At 36.0% G+C, this 22,887-nt stretch overlaps 1 protein-coding gene across 7 annotated transcripts in view; it reads right to left on the bottom strand.

Moving 5' to 3' along the window:
- The window catches only part of HEATR5A (HEAT repeat containing 5A), a 117,430-nt gene that overhangs the window by 41,444 nt on the left and 53,099 nt on the right, over nucleotides 1-22,887 (bottom strand). For 5 of the 7 annotated variants that reach the window (XM_039247134.1, XM_039247136.1, XM_039247138.1 and 2 more), the window contains 7 exons: nucleotides 19,234-19,339; nucleotides 18,193-18,383; nucleotides 12,548-12,707; nucleotides 9,302-9,491; nucleotides 8,058-8,227; nucleotides 5,392-5,418; nucleotides 2,983-3,121 (listed from right to left, as the gene is read on the bottom strand). In XM_039247134.1, the coding sequence (XP_039103065.1) occupies nucleotides 2,983-3,121; nucleotides 5,392-5,418; nucleotides 8,058-8,227; nucleotides 9,302-9,491; nucleotides 12,548-12,707; nucleotides 18,193-18,383; nucleotides 19,234-19,339 (983 nt within the window). The remainder of the gene's footprint in view (nucleotides 1-2,982; nucleotides 3,122-5,391; nucleotides 5,419-8,057; nucleotides 8,228-9,301; nucleotides 9,492-12,547; nucleotides 12,708-18,192; nucleotides 18,384-19,233; nucleotides 19,340-22,887) is intronic. The other 2 variants (XM_039247137.1, XM_039247140.1) reach the window with 1 other exon arrangement.

Raw genomic sequence — 22,887 nt, 5'->3', positions numbered from 1 at the left:
TTGCTGTCTTGGTGTCTGCGGCCTGCTTTCATTTAAAAAAAAATTTTTATTTTATTTTTTTATTTTATTTTTTTTATTTTTGAGGGAGAGATAGAGACAGCATGAGCAGGGAAGGGCCAGAGAGAGGGAGACACAGAATCTGAAACAGGCTCCAGGCTCTGAGCTAGCTGTCAGCACGACACGGGACTTGAACTCATGAATCATGAGATCGTGACCTGAGCTAAAGTCGGACACTTAACTGCCTGAGCCACCCAGGTGCCCCTGCAGCCTGCTTTCAGATGGTTTGGCAAAAGGTGTGCATCTGTGTATATATGGAAAGAGAGGAAGATATATAAAATGAATGCCATAAAGATGCTAAGTAGGTGAATATATGTGTTCACTGCACACTTCTTTCAACTTTTTCCACTGGCTTGAAAATTACAAAATTTTATTTTATTTTATTTTTCATTATAAGATATTTAATGTAGAGAACTAGTTATAAAGATATTAGAAGAGCTAAAACTGGGGATGGTGACTCAACTCAGAGATTACCAACTGTGTGGTGCCACTACATGTTAAGGACACTGGAGATGAGAACTAGTTTCTGAGTAGAACCTGGAATCACAGCAGGTGCCACCCCCTGGGAACTGGGACCATGGAGGGGCAGTGTATTATGTTATGTGTATTATGGCACCTAGGGCTGCCATAACTACTCATCATAAACTGAATGGCTTTAAATAACAGAAATTCATTCCATTACAATTTGGGGTCCTGACATCTGAAATCAAGGTATCAGTGGGGTCATGCTCCATCTGAAGAGTCAGAGGAAGAATTCTTTTTGCTTCTACCTAGCTTCTGTGGTTAACTACAAGCTGTGACATTGCTTGATTTGTTGCTGCTTCACTCCAGTTTCTGCCTCCACCTTCACATAGGCATCTTCCCTCTGTGTGTCTGTCTCCTCTGAGTCTTGAAAAATTACAAATTTTTAAAAAGGAATTATAGGGGCCCCTGGGTGGCTCAGTTGGTTAAGCATCTGACTTCGGTTCAGGTCATGATCTCACAGTTTGTGGGTTCAAGCCCCACGTCAGGCTCTGTGCTAACAGCTCAGAGCCTGGAGCCTGCTTCGGATTCTGTGTCCCCCACTCTCTTTGACCCTCCCCTGCTCACGCTGTCTCTCTCTCAGGAATAAATAAAACATTAAAAAAAAATTTTTTTTAATAAAAAGGAATTATATAACGAGTTCTCTACTGCATTTTATTCCTATAGTTAATTCAAGAATTCTAGGAACATATACCAGCATGTTTACACAATCAAAGCCAAAAGCAAATAATGCAGATAATTTCAGTGGCGAAGATAAACTGAAGGATACTTAGGCAGAATATCTCACATGGTTAAAAGATTAAAGTTTCTCTGGTTAAAGTAAGTAATCAATTGTTTTCAAATGAGTTCTGCAACCTGTCTGGGTGGCTACTATACTAGTTCAGCAATGCTGATGAACTCAAGTCAAAGAGTTAAAATCTTAGTATGACAACAAACTAAGGAGCACAGCATGATAGTAAAACATACTGATATGAATGCTTTAGATATTGGAAAGCTTTGTGAAGCCTGAGACCTTCTAAAAGTGTGACAGCACTTTGGAAACTATATACATAAAAGAGTAGATATTACCATTAATATTTTTGGAGGTTGTTTATTTATATTTAATTTATATGCATATTTGGGTTACCCACATAATTTTATTTTATTTTATTTATTTTTAATGTTTCACTTATTTCTAGCAGAGAGAGAGAGAGACAGCGTGAGCAGGGGAAGGTCAGAAAGAGAGGGAGTCACAGACCGAAACAGGCTCCAGGCTCTGAGCTGGCAGTCAGCACAGAGCCCGACGCGGGGCTCAAACCCACGAACCGCGAGATCATGACCTAAGCGAAAGTCGGACGCTTAACTGACCAAGCCACCCAGGCGCCCCATGGGTTACCCACATAATTTTAAAATAAAGACATACATACCTAAATCTTACCAACAAAGAAATCTTTTAATGCAGCTCTAAAATAAAGAAGGCGCATAAAAACCCTTTTACCTAAAGAAGACTTATCTATGACAAATTTTATTAAATGAGATTAAAGAGGAAGAAAGACACATGGTAAATTACTTAAGGACTAAATCCAACTTCAATGCATTGCTGTGAAAAAACTTGCTCTAAAATTTGAGTGCCTCTCAAATTTCAATATACATTAACAGGGATTGTAAAAACATAGAAAACAGATTGCTGGGCTCTACTCCCAGAATTCTGGTTAAGCGGATTTGGGATGGGGCCAAATAATTTGCATTTCTAACAAGTTCTCAGTAAGGTGGATATTGCTAGTTTGGGGACCTAAGTTGAAAACCATTGTTCTAAACCAGTAACATCACTGGTTGGGAATGGTAGTAATTGCTAGCGACTACCCTGTAGCAGGTTTAAGACATTATATGTTAACTTCAAAATTTCACTTTAAAAACTCATGTTTAAATGGAAGACTCAAAATTAAAACAACTTTTTGAGGGGTTTTGTTGGTTAAGAATCTAACTTTGGCTCAGGTAATGATCTCATGCTTCGTGAGCTTGAGCCCTGTGTCAGGCTTGCTGCTGTCAGTGCAGAGCCTGGTTCAGATCCTCTATCCCCACCTCTCTCTGTGCACTCTCCACCCCCTGCTTGTGCTCTCTCAAAAATAAATAAACATTTAAAAAATTATCTGGGGTGCCTGGGTGGCTCAGTTGGTTGAGTGCCAACTCTTGAGCATATGACTCTTGATTTTGACTCAGGTCGTGATCTTGCAGTTCGTTGAGACTGAGCCCTAAGTCAGGCTCCATGCTGATGGTATGGGGCCTGCTTCTGATTCTCTCTTTCCTTCTTTCTCTGTCCCTTCCCCACACACGTGCCCTCTCTCTCAAAATAAATAAATGAACTTAAAATAATTATTTTAAAAAATTATTTGAGCTGGAGATAATGTTGATAAAAAGAATTACCTGGAGTCAACTCTTCTCTGCTATCCTTAGCAAGCATAACAGCATGTTCTGAAACTTCAGCTGCTTCTCGCTGTACAAGCTGACGTAAACAACCCAGTACTGCTCTTCTCAGTAACAAATAGGGACTACAAAGATTCACCTGAAAAATACCAGTTGGGAAATGAAAGAGCTGAAATTCTTGGTGGCATTCACAATAAGTCTAATAGACATTCACTGGATCCCTCCTGATTCTGTCCAGCCCATCACTGGGCTAGATTCAATTTATTTAAAATACAGAAACTTCTTTAAATTATTCTAGTACATATTTTTTATTATAGTTTAGAAATAAATGGCTTAAAGAATAATACATGTACTTGATTATGAAATATTCATAAACACATTCAAGCAGAAGCCTTTGGACAGTGTTAGAAGACACAAAATTTGTATAAATAAAACCAGTTTTGAGATAAAAGAAATATAACTAAGAAAGACTTTATTTGTAGCTTATACATTTGCACTGTATAAGCTCAATATTATAATGCAATGATATAAAGTTTTATCCTACTCTAAGTAGAAATTTATATAGATCCATATAAGCAGTATAACACACTGGTTAAAAGGGAGGCTCTGGAGTCAAACTGCCTCAGTTTGAGTCCCAGATCCGCCATTTATTAGCTGTGTGACCTTGGGCAAGTTATTTAACCTCTCCGTGGCTTAGTTTCCTTATTTGTAAAATGGAAATAATGCTACCCTGATCTTATGGGGCTGCTGCAAAGTTAACACAGAGAAACATGCAAAAGGGCTTAGCATAGTGTCTGGCAAAAGTAAGTGCTCAAAAAATGTTAGTTATTAACTATTATTAAAAGTCTCTAGTATTTTAGTCAGATGCCAAAGTAAGTAAATGGATTTTCAAATAAAGGCAGAAAAGAGTTTTACTCAGGAAACATATTCACCAAAAATGCTCTCTAGAGAACACATTATAGACAATAGGTTTACATATATGTATATCTACTTGTCTATATGGACATACATACAGGTACATAGATGTGTATGTATCTTAGAGATATATAGAGTATTTCTGCTCAGAATGACAGACTCCCTCCACATATTTTTCTTAGAAGTATCTGAACAACGTAAACCTCAACAGGTTGTGTCTACTGAAGGTAAATGATATGATTGTGATATACCTTAAATGAACAACCAAAAAAGTCAAAAGTTTCTGGATACAAATTCTAAGTGATTCATAAGTAAAATAAAGTCTAGAGATTTTGAAATTTATTTTTTTCTAACTATGAAAACAAAGACCAGTATGTAAAGTGTGGCTTATGACAATGAATATGTGTTTTACACTGTTGATTTTCCAAGCAAAATTTGAGGAAAAAAGGCATATTTCTTACAGTGATCTTTATTTAGATATAGTGTATGTGGGAAAAAACAGGACTGAGGTAGGTAACTTTGTTTACAAGAGGAGAGGATAAATTCTGAGAAAAAGAGTAGGTGGTGACAGCTGGTGTTTGACACATAAAAAATACATGCAAAGAGAGTGAAACCCTAAATTTTATCAGAAGCCAAAGGCAGAACAGGTTTGTGAATATATCATCAGTGAAACACACAGATGGGAATGGCTTTATAAATATATTTTATTATACCCTCAAGACATATCATGAACTCAAAAGTCAAAAGGGGAATGCCATTCACAAAGTCTCAAGTTAATGTCATTCCAATCATGTTAAAGAGCCACCATTAGAAACTAGTACCTAGGATAATAAAGGAGCTAAAATGTAAAAAGATTAACTTTATTCATGCCCAAGTTTATGGCTGTATTTTACAACAATGGCAAAAAAGCATTCTACAAGGCAATTTTAAAGAAAAGTTCATGAATCTACTAGTTATTTCACTGGAGTTTTACAAGCTTATAATACAAGGCAAGTGCAGCATTTATTCAGGCTGGTCAAACAGTCTTTTAGAGAAAGCATGCTTATAATAGTACTCTTTACTTGTTTGGTAGAAAAAAAATTGAAGGCGGTCACACAAAGCAAAACAGAACATTTAATATCTCCATGTCATTCTCCAGCATTTATATTGCAAAGAGAAATAGAGTTACGGCAAACAAACCAAGCAGGCAAAATATAGAAATTAAGTCAAACCGTAATTATAATTCCTTTCTGAAATGAATATATTAAATCAAAATGATGCAAAATTAAGTGCAAGGAATGAATGCACTGGCTGGAGAAGGTTAGGGAGGATCTGTTTACACTGGTATTAAATAAACACCATGTAACATGCTACACATACTGGACTTTGCATTAATGGTTAGCTTAAACAAAGAGATGCAGGGGAAAACAAGAACATCTACAACCAAAATAACGCCACAAAGAAACAGCACTGCAAACCTCAAAAAAAGTTAGGAATTGAGGGTGAGGGACCTACCAACACAGAATTATCCAACAAGATCTCCTGCACAAAAACAAATGACAGACTGGTCATGACAAAACCAAAAGATAAATACTAGGATGACTTTGACAACAGTCAACTAAGCATTAAAATATAAATGTTGATAGATCTATCATTCAAACTGGCTTAGCTTCAACTTTAGAAATATGCCATGAATACTTCATTTTCTAACTTAAAATAGGAGTTGAGCTAAGATCTTGGAAATAGTCAACTCAAGATGTAAAGACATAAAATACACAATAACTTAAAAATGTACATTTATGTAATTAGGTTTTCCTTTGGAACCTCTCATTAAGCCTCAGTAACAAAGCCAGATTAAACAGAGTGTTAAAAGAGTGATCTGGATTGCATTCATATAAACAAGTGTCCAGCAAGGGACAAAGTTAATAGTTTACTTCATCACAAGTTAAAGATTTTTTTTATTCTTGGAAGCCAACTTTTAAAATTGAGAGTATTCAGAATTGCTAGTGTAGCTAAGACCAAGTTCAGAATGGAAGTTAAAAGGCATGCATTTAGAAGAAAACCCTTTCAGTAAGAGTCTTTCTTAAAGATGAAATACGTTCTGAATATTCAGGGAGTTTCAATTAATATGAAAACACTTCATGTTAAATAATTAAATTCTTTGTATAAAAGAAAATCTGATCATAAAGTTGTTAAACAGGAAAGCAAAAGCAATTTTCTTACTATAGGAAATACTCTAAATTTAATAAATTCAATCTAATAAATTTAGAAAAAAGCTTACTAAAAAAGATGAAATTAATAAATTATAGTAATAGCAATTTTTAAATGATTTCTGGATAAGAAAAAAATCATTTTTCTGCTTAAATATTAGGAGTAACATGAATAAGATTTGTTACTTATTAATTTTGATTTTCTCAACTGCTCTGAATATTCTTAAAAGAAACACCCAATAGTAATCTCTATTCTTTATATTTAAGCTTTCTTGGGCTAGGAAAATAAGAGTAACAAATTTCATCAGTTCTAATTCATTGAAAATTAGTAGCAAGTTTTGCTCTTTATTTCTCAATAAACTTAATATAATGGACAGTGAAAGTCTGACCAACTTGCAGAAGAGTGGCTATTTTTCAATAATTGATTTTGAGGATGGTTCTTTGAATAGAGAATAATATTCCTAGGGAAAAGTCATTGAGTAGTAAAGATAAAATCCCTTTTCCAGTAAGTGCTATTTTCTATAATATGTATTTAACCCAGACAGGAACCAAATTTCTATCAGAAAAGTCAGTCACATCCTCTTTTTAAGAGTCTTACATAACTGACTACAAAAATCACTATGAAGAATAACATAATGTATATTTAAGTTATATGTTAAGAAAATAAAAACTACTATATATTGAGTGGTTATTAAGTGCCTAAGACATGTGCCTTAATGGGTAGTATCTTGTGTAATCCTTGGTGTTTTATAGACCAGACAGCTGAGGCTGGAAGAGGTTATGGGACTTCTCGAAGGTCACAAAGCTAGGAGGTGGTAGAGATAAGATTAAGAGCTAATCAAAACTACAAAGCCAGTAAGAAATAAAGAAATAGAAACTGAACAAGGAGATCAGAAACCTGGATTCTAGGGGTGCGTGGGTGGCTCAGTTGGTTGAGCGTCTGACTTCAGCTCAGGTCATGATCTCACAGTCCGTGAGTTCTATCCCAACACTGAGTCCTGTGCTGACAACCTGGAGACTGAAGCCTGCTTTAGATTCTGTGTCTCCCTCTCTCTCTGCCCCTTCCCTGCTCATACTCTGTCTCTTTTTCAAAAATAAACATTAGAAAAAATTTAAAAAAAAAAAAAAAAAAACCACACACAAAAAGAAACCTGGATTCTAGACTTAGAGCTGCCACTACATCTAGATATGTTACCTGGGACAAATTATTTGACTTTTTGGTCCTTGGTTTATCTTTTTTATTGAAAAGATTGGTTTTAATGACATCTCAAGTTCTTTCAAGGTCTAAAATGCTGCATATCCTGCCTTTAGCTTGTAAATGAAAGGTCTGTCTAAAGTAATGATTCTCAACTGTCATGTTACTAATGGGAGTGTGTTGTAAACATTTTAGGGGCAGAAAGTATAAAAGCAATGGTGTCAAGTTTTTATTCCAAATGTGACACAATTTTTAAGGCAAGTCTAGATAGAAACTGCTGATACTCAAGGTAAATCTTAAAACCATTGATGATTATGAATCATTTTATCAGAACTTTTAGCATTCATCTTGCATTATTTATTAAACATATTATTATTACCCAGATATTGATGCATATGCCACTAGAATATTAAGGAAAAATGTTATCTGCCCATCTAGGGTGGAGAGAACTTTATATATATAATTATTTGGAACAAAGGAAAGAAAAAAAAAGACATTGTCACATACATTTTTGCATTTATACAGTACCCAGGACATTTAAGCACCCAATATATGTTTACTGACTAACGAATAAACATTCCATATGGTAAGTTCAACATTAATAGAACAAAACTGAATCAATATATGAGAGGTTTGAGATGTGATTATATGAAATTTGGCCCTACCCCCTAAAAAAACTAGAACTGAGAGAAAACAGTTATTGTACACAGACTAGAGAATTTTAAAAATAAATCTAAGTTTCCAATGTAAGGACTCACTTATAATTTTATACTCACACAGAGGCAGCTGACCAAGCTAGACAGGTTGACATGTCTTGGAGCGAACATATGAAGCTGCTGAAGGCAAGAGATGGCCTGAGCTTGAACAAGGCAGTCTGGGTTATCTTGCATCACTGCACAACCCAAAAGACAGGTAGTCCTTAAGGTGGAAATGGAAGTACTATTACCTAAAATGAAAGCAGAAATCTTTGAATAATTGGTCTATGAAATCACTCCTCTTTAAACATATACTATTTATTTATTTTAACCAAGTTTAAACTTAAGGATCTGTGAAGTAAATTTCTTCTACAAAAACAGGGATAAACTAGGTGACAGATTTTTGGGTTATATTAGTTATTCCTACTCTGAAAAATTTATGTCAAAACAAATCATCAGGCAAATAAGAACCTAAGCTTATCTGTAGGCCATACCAAAATTTCACAAAAAGTGAACTTAGAAATGGCTAATGAACTTAGCCTTGCTTAAATTAGTTGAGTTTCTTTCAAATATTAAAATCATTTATGGACTTTACAGTTGAAAAGATCAGTTTATCTGAGTTTGGGGACTTAGTCATTTACTTCTTAGAAGAGAAGAGTTCTTTATTCTTTACACTATTCCACTTGATATCTATCACTTTAATTGTTAGGGAAAGCATATTAAAAATATAACTAATCTTTCTAATATGATACTTTTCAAGGTAAGAGAAATCAGACAAAATGGCATTTCACAAAATATACTGATCACCTGCTAGGTGCCAATCATAAAGGCTTTTCAACTTTTCCCCCATTTGATAGAGAAGGAAACCAAGGACGAAGGACAAAGATTTTCCAAAGGTCACCCAATTAACTAGTGGTGGAATGAGGAGTCTCAGTGGCACAGTCAGTTAAACACCTGACTCTTGATTTTGGCTCAGGTCATGATCTCAAGGTTCGTGAGATTAAGCCATGTGCTGAGCTTTGCACTGAAATCACGGAGCCTGCTTGGGGTTTTCTCTCTCTCTTTGTCAAGAATAAATAAACAAATTTAAAAAAAAAGTGGTGGAGCTTACATTAAACTTCCTACTTTTTATGTTATTTTTTTTTATGTCAACATGCAGGAGTCAAAATCTTTTCCTGAGGTGACTCAACATTCTGCCCATGTATTTGCATAGAATCCTGCTAAACTTTACTTCACTGATAAGTGTTTGAGTCAGTAATAAGAAATGAATTCATTTTCACATGTATATTTTTAAATCAAAACATCACAAAATGAGTTATGCATACCCTGTAGTTCTGGACCCAATGTAGTAATAAGGGCATTCAAACAGCGACCAAGACTTTGGTGAACTTCAGCATGAGTAGGAGGCACATTTAACAATAACATTATAATAAGAGAAAGCGTGGGTTCCACATGCATATGATAGAGTGGGCCAGCAGAATCAATTATCAGTGATAGTGAATGTAGTGCCCAGGTCTGTGAAGACAGAGAAGAACAATTTAAAACACTACAGCAGCATTAAGAAATATAAAACACAATGAATTGTTCTTTGGAAGTGATAAAGTAACAACAAAGTATAGTATTTGTGTGCTATCATAACTAATCTGAAAAGAGAAACAGGAAATATAATGTTTATAAAAAATTTCTTTCAAATATCCAGTAAAAAACCCTGACAGATAATCATCTAATTTCAAATGGTAATCTTAAATTCATCTCAGCACTAAGAATTCCATGATAATGTCTGGTTCTTTTACTAAGAACTTGAACTAAATCTAGTTTACTGAAAAGCATTTTTTGTTTAATCTATGTGGAGAACAAAAATTCAAGTTTTTAAAAGATTCAACAAGACTTACAATTACATGCAGTAATATGCACAAGTCTCTTGAACATAATGTTGAAGAAAGCCAGACATAAAAGAGTACATACCACATGATTCCAATGATATAAAGTATAAAAGCAGGCAAAATTAATATATGATGTTGCAAATTAGGATAGTGGTTATCCTTGGTAGGACAGGTAGTAACTAGAAGAGAACACGCGGAGAGCATTTGGGGTATTGATAATGTTCTATTTCCTGATCTAGGTGCTGGTTACATGGTGCATTTAGTTTGTATACTTTATTCACGGAGGTGCACACTTATGATAAGTGCACTTTTATAAACATAGAAAAACAGATACATGTATAAAATAAGTGTCTATAATGTATATATAAATATTTATATATTAAATAACCAAAATGCCTTTGAGACAAATCTGCCCTGCCACGTTTTTATAAATAAAAGCTTTACTGAAACACAGTCGTGCTCATTCATTTACATATTATTTACGGTTGCTACTGCTACAGTGGCAGAATTGAGCAGCTGACAGAGACTGTATGACATGTAATGTGTACATAATTTACTATACGGCTCTTAAAATATGTCTGTCAATGCTGGTTTAAAAAAAACAAGACTCTACCTGTACCTCAGAATAAGGTTGTCTTTGGAGACAGGGCCTTTAAAGAAGTTAAAATGAGGCTATTAGAGCAAGCCCTAATCCAATGTGACTAGTGTCCTTCTAAGAGATAAAATTTGGGCAGAGTGATGTTAGAGATGTGCATGTACAAAGCAAAAACCATGTGAAGACACAATGAGAAGGTGACCAACTGCAAGCCTAGGAAAGAGGGCTCAGAAGAAACCAAACTGGCTGACACTCTGATCTTGGACTTCCAGCTTCCAGAACCATGAGAAAACAAATTTCTGTTTTTTAAGCCAACAATGAATGAATGAATGAATGAAATAAGACTGGTCATATACTGATAACCAAGCAGTCAGATAGATGATGGGTATAACAGATTCCTTATTGTATACACTTTACTTCTATGTATGTTTGAAGTATATAAAAATTCTTCCCATTAGGAAATTCTGAAAGTTTTATCCCTCTTATCAATGAATGTATAAGAAAGCTTATAGTACTATACATTCTACAAAAATAAACTGTTATGTGAGACATAGCAGTAATCAAGAAGAGTCAGATTTAATGACACTGGAAGCCACTAAAAGCATTTAAATTAATCAACTGAAAAAAAATATTCAATATAAATATAACTGCATTCACAAGAGACTTCTTGAAGGGGAAGAAGAGAAATATAATAAAATAGAAGCAAAGGAGGATGAAAGAATGGAACACCTTATAAGTTAAATCAATCAACTACTGGATGATAATGATGATAAAGAGACTGTTAGTAATATGGTAGTAATTCAAAGAAGGAAAGCTAACCGCGGATTAGGGATGTTGAAATCTGACAAGGTGGTGGTTAAATTGGATTTCAGAATGCTAGAAAATCTGGATTATCAGATAGGAATAGAAGGGAAAAGGCAATAGGAAAATATAAATGCAGATATGAGAACGGCATGAGTGGGATGAGGTCAGTTATAAGAGAAGTCAGTACTTTGGGGTAATAGATGAGGTTCCTGGGTCAGGTGATAGGACTTGGATGAGAAGGTGATTTAGGAAGCAATAAGCAGTTTCCCCTGCTTTCTGATGGGGAAGTAGCAAGATGAAAGTCTTTCAGGAAAACAAATGTGGCTTCATATCTAGGGCGTTGAAAAGAACCTAAAAATATTACTATAGTAATTAAGAATACACAAGGGGGACAGAGAAGGAGAGTAAAAGAACAGGAAGAGTAACAGTCATTCAAGATTTGATTAAGATATCAAGAGAATGGGGGCGCCTGGGTGGCTTAGTCGGTTAAGCGTCCGACTTTCGCTTAGGTCACGATCTCGCGGTTCGTGGGTTCGAGCCCCGCGTCGGGCTCTGTGCTGACTGCCGGCTCGGAACCTGGAGCCTGTTTCAGTCTGTGACTCCCTCTCTCTCTGACCCTCCCCTGCTCGCGCTGTCTCTCTTTTTCTCTCTCTCTCTCCTAGAAATAAATAAAACATTAAAAAAAAATTTAAAAAAAAGATATCAAGAGAATGATTTTAACTGAAGTGGGTAAGATGTGTACAATATTATGATTAAGAGCATGGGTTTGGAGCTCATGACTTGTGTTCTTGAACTGATTAGATGATTTTTTAGCTTTCAGCTGTGAGCATGTTACTTAGCTTCTTTAAGCTCCAGTTTTCTTTTTGTATAAGGGGAATATACACCCTAGATTACTGTGAGGCTTACATATGTTAATACATTCTTAGAAGAATGTATTATACAGAATACAATGAAGAATATAATACAATGCTTGGTACCTCTTAAGCTGTCCAAAATGGTAATATAATTAAGATGGAAGGAAGATCTATCTTCAGAAAAAGAATTTGACTTTAGAAACTGTGAGTGCAAAGTAATGACAGTAAGATTTAAGTAAGACTTGGATTTGAAAAATCCATCCAGGTTAACAATGGCTTGGACATTTACTGTGTGTGTGTGTGTGTGTGTGTGTGTGTGTGTGTACGCGCGCGCGCGCGTGTGCATTATTTACAAATTACCAGTGGCTTATAAAAACCTAATCCTCATTATCTACAAATCATGAATTTCAAGAAGGTATCACATGGAGTATTTACCTGCACATCAGGAGAAGTACTGTCCTGAGACAAAGCGTAAAGGATTCCAACACAAGAATTCAAATGTTGAGAAGAACTTATTCCTCCTAAGTATCTGTGTAAGGATCCCAAAGCCAATGAGTATCCTGTTCTGGTAACCACATCCCTTGCTGATTTCAGTCTGTAATTATGGAAATAAATAATAACCACTGAACAAAACTAATGTACGTACATTGTCACTTAGGCAAAACTTTTTGTATGAATAGCTGCAAATTTCAAAAATATATTTACTGTTACTGATAAAAACATTTTTGAAATAACCTGAAATATATCTTAAAAAGAAAAACATTTTAAATAAAAATGTCTTCATATTATTAAAGATTTAAGTATGAATAATTTCAATATTTTTCAGAGATACACACACTAAATTCATAAAACAAGCATTATTACTTTATTGTTGTTACTTTTTTTTAATGTTATTTTTTTTTAAATTTATTTCTGAGAGAGAGAGACAGTGTGAGCAGGGGAGGGCCAGAGAGAGAGGGAGACATAGAATCTGAAACAGGCTCCAGGCTCTGAGCTAGCTGCCAGCACAGAGCCTGACACAGGGCTTGAACCCACAAACCGTGAAATCATGACCTGAGCCGAAGTTGGACGCTTAACGAGTAAGCCACCTAGGTGCCCTTGTTAAGTTACTTTTTAAAAGTTGAAGTATAACCAACATACAAAACCCTATTAGTTTCAAGCATACATTGTAGTGATTTGACATTTTGATACACTATGAAATGATCACCACAATAAGTCTATAGTTACCGTGTGTTACTATACACATTTTCATCAATATTATTGACTATATTCTATATGTTATACATTAGAACCCCATGACTTATTTATTTTATAACTGGAAATCCGGACCTCTTAATTCCCTTCACCTATTTGTCCCTTTTCCCCTGCTTCTTGTCACCAAGAGTTTATTTCCTGTATCTATGATTTAATTTGTTTGTTTATTCTTTTCTTTTCACAAGTGAAATCATATGGTACTGGTCTTTCTTGGTCTTATTTCACTGAGCATAATATCCTCTAGGTCCATCCATGTTGTTGCAAATGGCAAGATTTCTATCTTTTTAATACCTGAGTAATATTACAAACACACACACCAATCTTCTTTATCCATTCATTTATTAATAGACACAGGTTGCTTCCATATTTTGGCTATTGTAAATAATGCCGCAACGAACACAGACTTGCATATAGCTCTTTGTATAGCATGATTTTTTTTTTAACATTTATTTATTTTTGAGACAGAGAGAGAGAGTGAGAGAGAGAGAGAGAACATGAGCAGGGAGGGGAGGGGGAAAGGGAGACACAGAATCCAAAGCAGGCTCCACGCTTGGAGCTGTCAGCACAGAGCGATGTGGGGCTCATACCCACAGACCACCAGATCATGACCTGAGCTAAAGTCAGGCACTCAATCAACTGAGCCACCCAGGCAGCCTGCAGATAGTTCTTTGAATTGATGTCCTCATTTCCTTTAAATAATTACCCAGAAGTGGAATTGCTGGATTGTGTGGTATTTCTATTTTTAATTTTTTGAGGAACCTCTATACTATTTTCCATAGTGATTGTACGAATCTATTCCCATCAACAGTGTATCAAGGTTCCCTTTTCTGCATATCCTCAACACCTGTTACCGTCTTTTGGCTACTAGCCAATTAGACAAGTGTGAGGTGAAATCTCAATGTGGTTTTGATTTGCATGTTCCTTATGATTAATCATATTGAGAATCTCTTGATGTGCCTATTGGCCATCTGTATGCCTTCTTTGGGAAAAAGTTTAATCAAGTCCTCTTGCCCATTTTTTTTTAAAAATATATTTTTTAAATGTTTTATTTATTTCTAGGAGAGAGAGAGAGACACAGCGTGAGCAGGGGAGGGTCAGAGAGAGAGGGAGTCACAGACTGAAACAGGCTCCAGGCTCTGAGCTGGCAGTCAGCACATAGCCTGACGCGGGGCCCGAACCCACGAACCGCGAGATCATGACCTAAGCAAAAGCCGGACACTTAACCGACTAAGCCACCCAGACGCCCCCCCATTTTTAAATCAGGTTGTTTTTCAACATTAAATTGTAGAAGTCCTTTATATATTTTAGATATTAACCTCTTACTGAATATATGATTTGCAAATATCTTCCTCCATTTATTAGATTCCCTTTTTTTTGTTGATGGTTCCCTTCACTGTACAAAAACTTCTTAGTATAATGTAATTCCATTTGTTTATTTTAGCTTTTATTGAGATTTCCTGAGGAAACTGATCTTCTTCCCCCCAAATATTGTTAAGACTAATGTCTTCTTCTAGGAGTTTTATGATTTTAGGTTTTACTTCAAGTCTTTCATTCACTTTGAATTTATTTTTGTAAACAATGTAAGATAGTGGTCCAGTTTCAATTTTTTGAATGTAGCTATCTTGTTTTCCCAACACCACTTATTAAACATTATTGTCTTTTCTTATAATTGGCTATATAGGCACGGGTTTATTTCTAGGGCTCTCTATTCCATCATGCTGATCTGTGTATTTGTTTTTGTGCCAGTAACGTACTGTTTTAATTACTATAGCTTTGTAGTACAGTTTGATATCAGGGAGCAAACCTCCAGGTTTGTTCTTTCTTAAGACTGCTTTGGCTATTTGGGATCTTTTGCAGCTCCATACAAATTTCAGGATTTTTTTGTTTTAGTACTATGAAAAATGTCATTGGTATTTTGATAGGGATTGCACTGAATCTGTTGATTGCTTTGGGTAGTATGGATATCTTAACAAAGTAAATCTTACAATCCATGAGTATGGTGTGTGTGTGTGTATAAATGCACATATATGGAATGCTTCATGAATTTGCAGATCATCCTTGGGGAGTATGGTATATCTTTTCATTTATTTGTGTTATTTTCAATTTCTTTCAACAACGTCTTACAGTTTTCAGGGTACAGGTCATTCACTTCCTTGGTTACATTTATTCTTAGGTATTTTATTCTTACTGACAATAGTAATTGGGTTTGTTTCTTAATCTCTTACTGGCAACTCGTTATTACTGTATAGAAACTGATTTCTATATGTTAGTTTTGTATACTCTGACTTTAGTGAATACATTTAATTCTAATAGTTTTTGAGTCTTTAGAGTTTTTTCTGTACAGTGTCATGTCATCTGCAAACAGTGACAGTCTTTCTTCTTCTTTCCAATCTGGATGCCTCTTACTTTTTTTCCTTGTCTAATTGTGTGGCTAAGACTTCCAAAACTAAGGTGAAAAGAGTGGAGAGTGGGCATCCTTCTTTGTTTCTTATCTTAGAGCAAAAGCTTTTACCTTTTTACCATTGTGTATGTCAGCTGTCAGTTTGTCACATGTGGCCTTTTTAATACTGAGGTATGTTCTTTCCATGCCCACTTTGTTGAGAGCATCATTAAGTTGCATTTTAAAATGCACATTGCGGGCGCCTGGGTGGCTCAGTCAGTTAAGTGTCCGATTTCGGCTCAGGTCATGACCTCACGGTTCATAGGTTCAAGCCCCGCGTCGGGCTCTGTGCTGACAGCTAGCTCAGAGCCTGGAGCCTGCTTCAGATTCTATGTCTCCCTCTCTCTGACCCTTCCTTGCTTATGCTATCTCTATCTCTCTCTCAAAAATAAATAAAACATTAAAAAAATAAAAAAATAAATAAAATGCACATTGCTGAGACACTTTATTTCCATATAAAGAGAGTTTCAGGGTACCTGGGTGGCTCAGTCAGTTAAGACTGATTCTTGGAGCACCTGTGTGGCTTAGTCGGTTGAGCGTCTGACTTCAGCTCAGGTCATGATCTCACGGTTCGTGGGTTCAAGCCCCGCATCAAGCTCTGTGCTGACAGCCAGCTCAGAGCCTGGAGGCTGTTTCAGATTCTGTGTCTCTCTATCTCTCTGACCCTCCCTTGCTCACGCTGTCTCTCTCTCTCTCAGAAAAGAAAAAAAAAAAGACTCTGATTCTTTATTTTGGCTGAAGTCACGATCTTATGGTTTGGGAGACTGATTCCCATGTTTGGTTCTGTGCTGACAGCATGGAGCCTGCTTAGGATACTCTCTCTTCCTCTCTCTGCCCTTTCCCTGCACATGTGTGCTATGTCTCTCAAAATATAATAATAAACATTAAAAAAAAAAACAAAAGAACTTTGATTTTAAAATTCAATATAACAAGAAAAATAAATACTTACTAGTTTTATTATGTATTATGTGCTAATTTAAGTGTTATACATTTAGTCCTTTATTTATTTAAAAAATATTTAAGAAATCTCTATACCCAACATGGGGCTTGAACTCACAACCCCTAGATCAAGAGCCACATGCTCCTCTGAATGAGCTAGCCAGCTCTATGTTTAGCCCTTCTAAAAAATTTATTTATGTATTTATTTATTTTTAAGAGAGAGAGAGAGAAAGAGAAAGAGTGTGCATGCATGTGAGCAAGTAAGGGAAGGGTGCTGTCAGTGCAAAGCCTGACAGGGGGCTTGATCCCACAACTCTGGAATCATGACCTGAGCTGAAATCAAGAGTCAGATGCTTAATCAACTGCGCTACCCAGGCGTCCCTACATTTAGTCTTCCCAACAACTTTGAGATTTATAGTAGGATCAGTTATTTTTTATAGATGAAAACAAAATGATATCCAAAGTAACTCTTAACAAAGTAACCAACTATTACATGGAAGAATAGAATTTGAACCAAGTTAGTAATCTAACTTTATTTTTATTATTTTTTTTAATGTTTTATTTATTTCTAGGAGAGAGAGAAAGAGAGACAGCGTGAGCAGGGGAGGGTCAGAGACAGAGGGTGTCACAGACTCTGAAACAGCCTCCAGGCTCTGAGCTGGCAGTCAGCACAGAGCCCGACGCAGGGCTTGAACCCACGAACCGTGAGATCATGACCTGAGCGAAAGTCGGACGCTTAACCGACTAAGCCACCCAGGCGCCCCATTAGTAATCTAACTTTAAACTTCAAGCTCTTGACCAAATCAGACACACATATTCAGCAGACTGGAAGGTGAAAGTGCTACTTGCATACTACTACCACTATGAATATAACTTTATATACCTATGTTACTAATATAACCCTGAACTTTTATTTGTATTGGTTTGATTTTTTCTTATTACTTTGATATATATTATCGCATTTACCTTAACATTGTTAAGCAGGTAGTGCAGTATTAATAACCGTCTATTTGAAATAGAGGTAAATGAGCTGAGAGATGTGCTTTCTGGTCATGATCTCAAGCTAGCAAAAATGAAAACATAGTTTGTTTCCTGATGATGAAAACCTACAGCCTTTACTCTTTCCAGTAGATTGTTATTACTACCTATTATCTATATTTTACATGATAAAATTCCATACATTTCTTAGTTTGTAGTCCATTCTACCGATGGCCAATTATACCACTCACATAGTGATCTTTCTCTTATTATCTAAAAACTAAAGCCAAATAATAGTTTTATATTCCAAGATGAGCAAAGGGGAGGCTCTCCTTCATATTAAAGTATCCATATTTATCAATTTTTTTGAGTAATTCCCAGAATGAAATTTCACTAGTTCCAAAAAATCAACAAGCTATACCCAGTTTTGACATATAGTCTCTGAGTATTAAATAAGGAATTCACTTACTTGTCAAAGCTAACTTGAGCTAACGCAGCAGTAAAAGCTCCATCATCAACCACTTGGGCTAATCTAGCCCATGCCTCTGCAGCAGCGCATCTCAAGAGGGGGCTGGGACTTTCTAGGGCTCCCATCACCAATGCCACGGCTGGTCTTCTCATTTCTTCTGGACCCAAATTTCCCTTGGAGCCAGCTAAGTACTGAAATATGTAAAGAACAATTTAAATTTACAACTGTAATAAATTTCCTAATCCAGTTTGGAATGTATATTCTGGTTGACCAAACATGTTCATACTTGGATTACTATAAACATAAACATACACACAGACGCATATATAATTTGATTTTTCACAGAAAGTTCTTCAGAATTAAAAAAAAATTTTTTAATGTTCAATTATTCTTGAGAGAGAGAGAGTGTGAGTGAACATGAGTGGGGGAGGGGCAGAGAGAAAGACACACAGAATCTGAAGCAGGCTCCAGGCTCCAAACTGTCAGCACAGAGCCTGATACGGGGCTCAACCCAAGAATGGTGAGATCATGACCTGAACTGAAGTCAGATGCTTAACCAACTGAGACATCCAGGCACCCTAGAAAATTCTTCATAATTTTAGACTTCTAGGCAAACAGTTATTTGTCACGATAGTATATATGTATTCAGAAGAACAGCAACAGCAATTTCCATAAAATAACCAATGAAGCGTATTATATTTTAGTTAGAAACATTTAAGTCATAAATATAACAACAAGCCAGATTTGGCCCAGATGTCATAGTCTGCCAATCCCAGATCTAGGTTTTTTAGGCTGAGTAGGTTAAAGCATGGCTCTAAGCCAAGATGATAGGTTAAATTCTAACCAACAACTTTTACACAGAGAAAAAGTAAAAGAGGAATTACAAATACTGAAACATTTTCATCAGGAGATTAAGAAAAAAGGGAGAAAAAATGAGTAGCAGTTCTTTAAAGACACCTTCCTCAACGTACTTAGTTGAACATACTTAGGAAAAAAAAATCAAGCAAACATCTGAATTTAAAAACAAACAAACAGAATTACCTTCAAGAAACTAGACAGTGAAGAAACAACATGTAACTGAACTACTTGTTGACGAGCTCCTTTTGTGTGCTTTATACTGTCCAAAAGTTGTTCCAGTATAAGAAGCCTAAAATCAGAAACAAGATTTAATAGCAAATAGTTAAGACAGGAGGTTTGTTAATTAAATAAGCCAAAGGACACATCTGAGTATTTACTGCTAATTTGTTTTGTTGCATTATTTTGTGGGAACTGCTAAAATGAGATAAACTATTGATGTACACTCTTAAACATTTTAGGAAAAGAAAATATATCATAAAAAATACAAATATATTTTGGTTATGTGTCATTCTGACAGTGGGGGAGAAGCATTATTATTATGGTTTTTAAGTGTTTATTTATTTTTGAGAGAGTGCATGGCAGTATGTGCTAAGGGGAAGGGGCAGAGAGGGGACAGAGGATCTGAAGCAGACTGTGCTGACAGCAGATAGCCCAAAGTCACAAACTGCAAGGTCCTGACCTGAGGGGAAGCCCTATGCTTAATCAACTGACCCATCCAGGTGCCCCAGGGGGAAAAGCATTATCATGTAAAAAAAAAATACCAGAAAACCAAAAAAACAGAAGTATCACTTAGTAACTATTTACCTGGGAAAATTCTGCCATCTCACTATTTTCTAAACAAAGGATAATCTTTTTCTTTTCTTTATTTAAGTAAACTCTATGCTCAACATGGGGTCAAATCCACAATCCCAAGATCAAGAGTTGCATGCTCTACTCACCATGCCAGCCAGGTGCCCCTAAATAACAGATATCTTAAAAGTTACTTGCAGCTGAGCATCTGACCCTTGATATCAGCTCAGGTCATGGTCCCTGGGTCCTGGAATGGAGCCCTGCAACCCAACTCCACACTGTGTGTGGAGCCTGCTTAAGATTCATTCTTGCGTGCACTCTCTCTCTTTCTCTCTCAAAAATAAGTTACCTGTAATAACCTTTTTGTTCTTAATAGGACTTAATTAGATTAAAATACATTGCTTCATTTCAAAGGTAGCACCAACTTATGTCATCTATAGTTAATGACAACTAACACAGCCCTTTCACCCCCCACTATACTTTAAAAATGTACTTGGGATCATACTATATATTAAAATAATTTTAAGTCTTGTATTTCTCATTTAACATTACCTCCTTAGGACTTGTCAAATCATTCTTATTCTTTGGGAACTTTCATGAAGTCAAATTTTACTATGTACATGCATTACAATTTGCTCAATCATTCTCCTGATGGAGAGAGCCATTTTCTAATTTTCACAATTCTAACTATGATGGAAATATACATTTTTGGGTCTGGGGTTGAATGTGTCCATTAGCTATTTATGTAGCTTCTGTGAATTGTTTTAGATGCCCTTACAGCACAGAGTTTTTCTTTATTTTATTTGCTATTTTTAAATTGAAAGTACAGTTGACATATGATGTATTAATTTCAGTGTGTAACAAAGTGATTTAACATTCATATACATTATGAAGTAATTACCAGAGTAAGTCTGGTTACCATCTGTCACCATACAAAATTATTACAATATTATTGACTATATTCCCTATGCTTTATTTTTGTTCCCATGCTTTACTTATTTTATAACTGGAAGTTCAGAGCTCTTAATCCCTTCACCTATTTTTGCCCATCCTGTGCCATTCCCTCCCCTGTGGCTATCGTCAGTTTGTCCTCAGTATATCTGTATGCATTTGAAGTTCATTTATTAATTTAAACAGAGAGAACACAAACAGGAGAGTTGGGGGGAGAGAGAAAAAGAAAGAGAGGGAGAGAGAGAAAGAGAGAGAGGGAGAGAAACCCAAGCAGGATGCAGGGTTCAATCTTACAAACCGAGAGATCATGACTTGAGCCAAAATCAAGAGTCAGATGGGTAATCAACTGAGTCACCCAGGTGCCTCTATTCTCAGTATTTATGAATGTGTTTCTGTTTTGTTCTGTTTTATTTTTTAGATTCCACATAGAAGCACCACAGGGCTTTTAAATCGTTATGATGAGATTAAAGATAGGTAAGCAAAAACTAAACCACCCCAATTTTACACTTTTATTTCCAAGGTTTAAAAATAAAAACACTGCTTCTAGGGAGCCTGGGTGGCTCAGTTAAGCATCCAACTTCAGCTCAGCTCATGATCTCACAGTTCATAATTTGAGCCCCACATTGGGCTCTGTGCTGACAGCTCAGAGCCTGGAGCCTGCTTTGAGTTCTATGTCTCCCTCTCTCTCTGCCCCTCCACTGGATAACCATATGGTCAAACTCACAAATTTAAAAACCTAAAATGTCATTATTAGATCATATCCTCATTATCTGTTATCAATGGAATTATATCATACTGAAATTACTAAGAATGCCTAAGGTTACAGCCTGAGAAATTTGTTATATTGTAATAAAATTTGACCTGTATATGGGACTGCCAGAGCCTCCCATTTTTTTCTCCACCCTTTATCACCAAATGCTGACAGAGATATCAACAAAACATTCTGAATCTTCAGGAAGATGGAGATGACTTGTTTTTAGTAATACTGAATTAGCATGCTTAAGGAGTATTGACTGTAACATACAATTATTAGTTTGGAATGAAATTAGATACTAAAACAAAGATTTGGGTCTAGAGAAATTAAAAATACATAATCAACAGAGTAAACAGCAAGACATAACTTCTTATAAAATGCTGATTTAATATGCTTTCAGGGAGGGTGTATATGGTGAAAATTTCTAGCATTGTTAACTAAAACTGTGCTTTTCTTTTCTCTCCATCAACTCACAATCTATATCATTTTACAGCATTTATAGCAGTGGTTCTCATCTTGGCTGCAAGTCACAATCACCTAAGGAGTTTTTAAAAATTTTAATATCCAACATATATGCTTACCATACTATTATTAAGCTTTATTTGAGAGAGAGAGAGAGAGACAGAGAGACAGAGAATCCCACGCATGCTCCACACTGTTAGCACAGAGCCTGATGTGGGGCTCAGTCTTAACGAACTGTGAGACTGTGACCTGAGTGAAAACTAAGAATTAGAAGCTTAAGAGATTGAGAAATCCTGGTGCCCCACATACCATACTATTAAATCAGAATCTACAATTTAAAAAGTTGTCCATATGACTGCAATGTATTGTCAAGGGCAGAACAATTTTCAGGTGAATTAAGTAATTCATTCTTTGCATGTAGGTACAAAATGTTTGAAAGTAACCACAAAAAGGGATGCCTGGGTGGCTCAGTCGGTTAGGTGCCTAACTTTGGTTTAGGCTCAGGTCATGATCTCAGTTTGTGAGTTCAGGCCCCACATCAGGCTCCACGCTGACAGTACGGAGCCGGTTTCAGATTCTCTCTCCATGCCCTTCTCACTCTGTCTCTCTCTCAAAACTAAATAAAAATTAAAAACAAAAACAAAAACCAGAGGGGCGCCTGGGTGGCTTAGTCGGTTAAGCGTCCGACTTTCGCTTAGGTCATGATCTCGCGGTTCGTGGGTTCGAGCCCCACGTCGGGCTCTGTGCTGACTGCCAGCTCAGAGCCTGAAGCCTGTTTCAGTCTGTGACTCCCTCTCTCTCTGACCCTCCCCTGCTCACGTTGTCTCTCTCTCTCTCTCCTAGAAATAAATAAAACATTAAAAAAAAAAAAAAAAAAAGCC

Source organism: Hyaena hyaena, unplaced genomic scaffold, assembly GCF_003009895.1.
Source record: "Hyaena hyaena isolate Hyena2069 unplaced genomic scaffold, ASM300989v1 scaffold_291, whole genome shotgun sequence".
NCBI lineage: Eukaryota > Metazoa > Chordata > Mammalia > Carnivora > Hyaenidae > Hyaena > Hyaena hyaena.
This window is presented reverse-complemented; position numbering and strand designations above follow the sequence as displayed.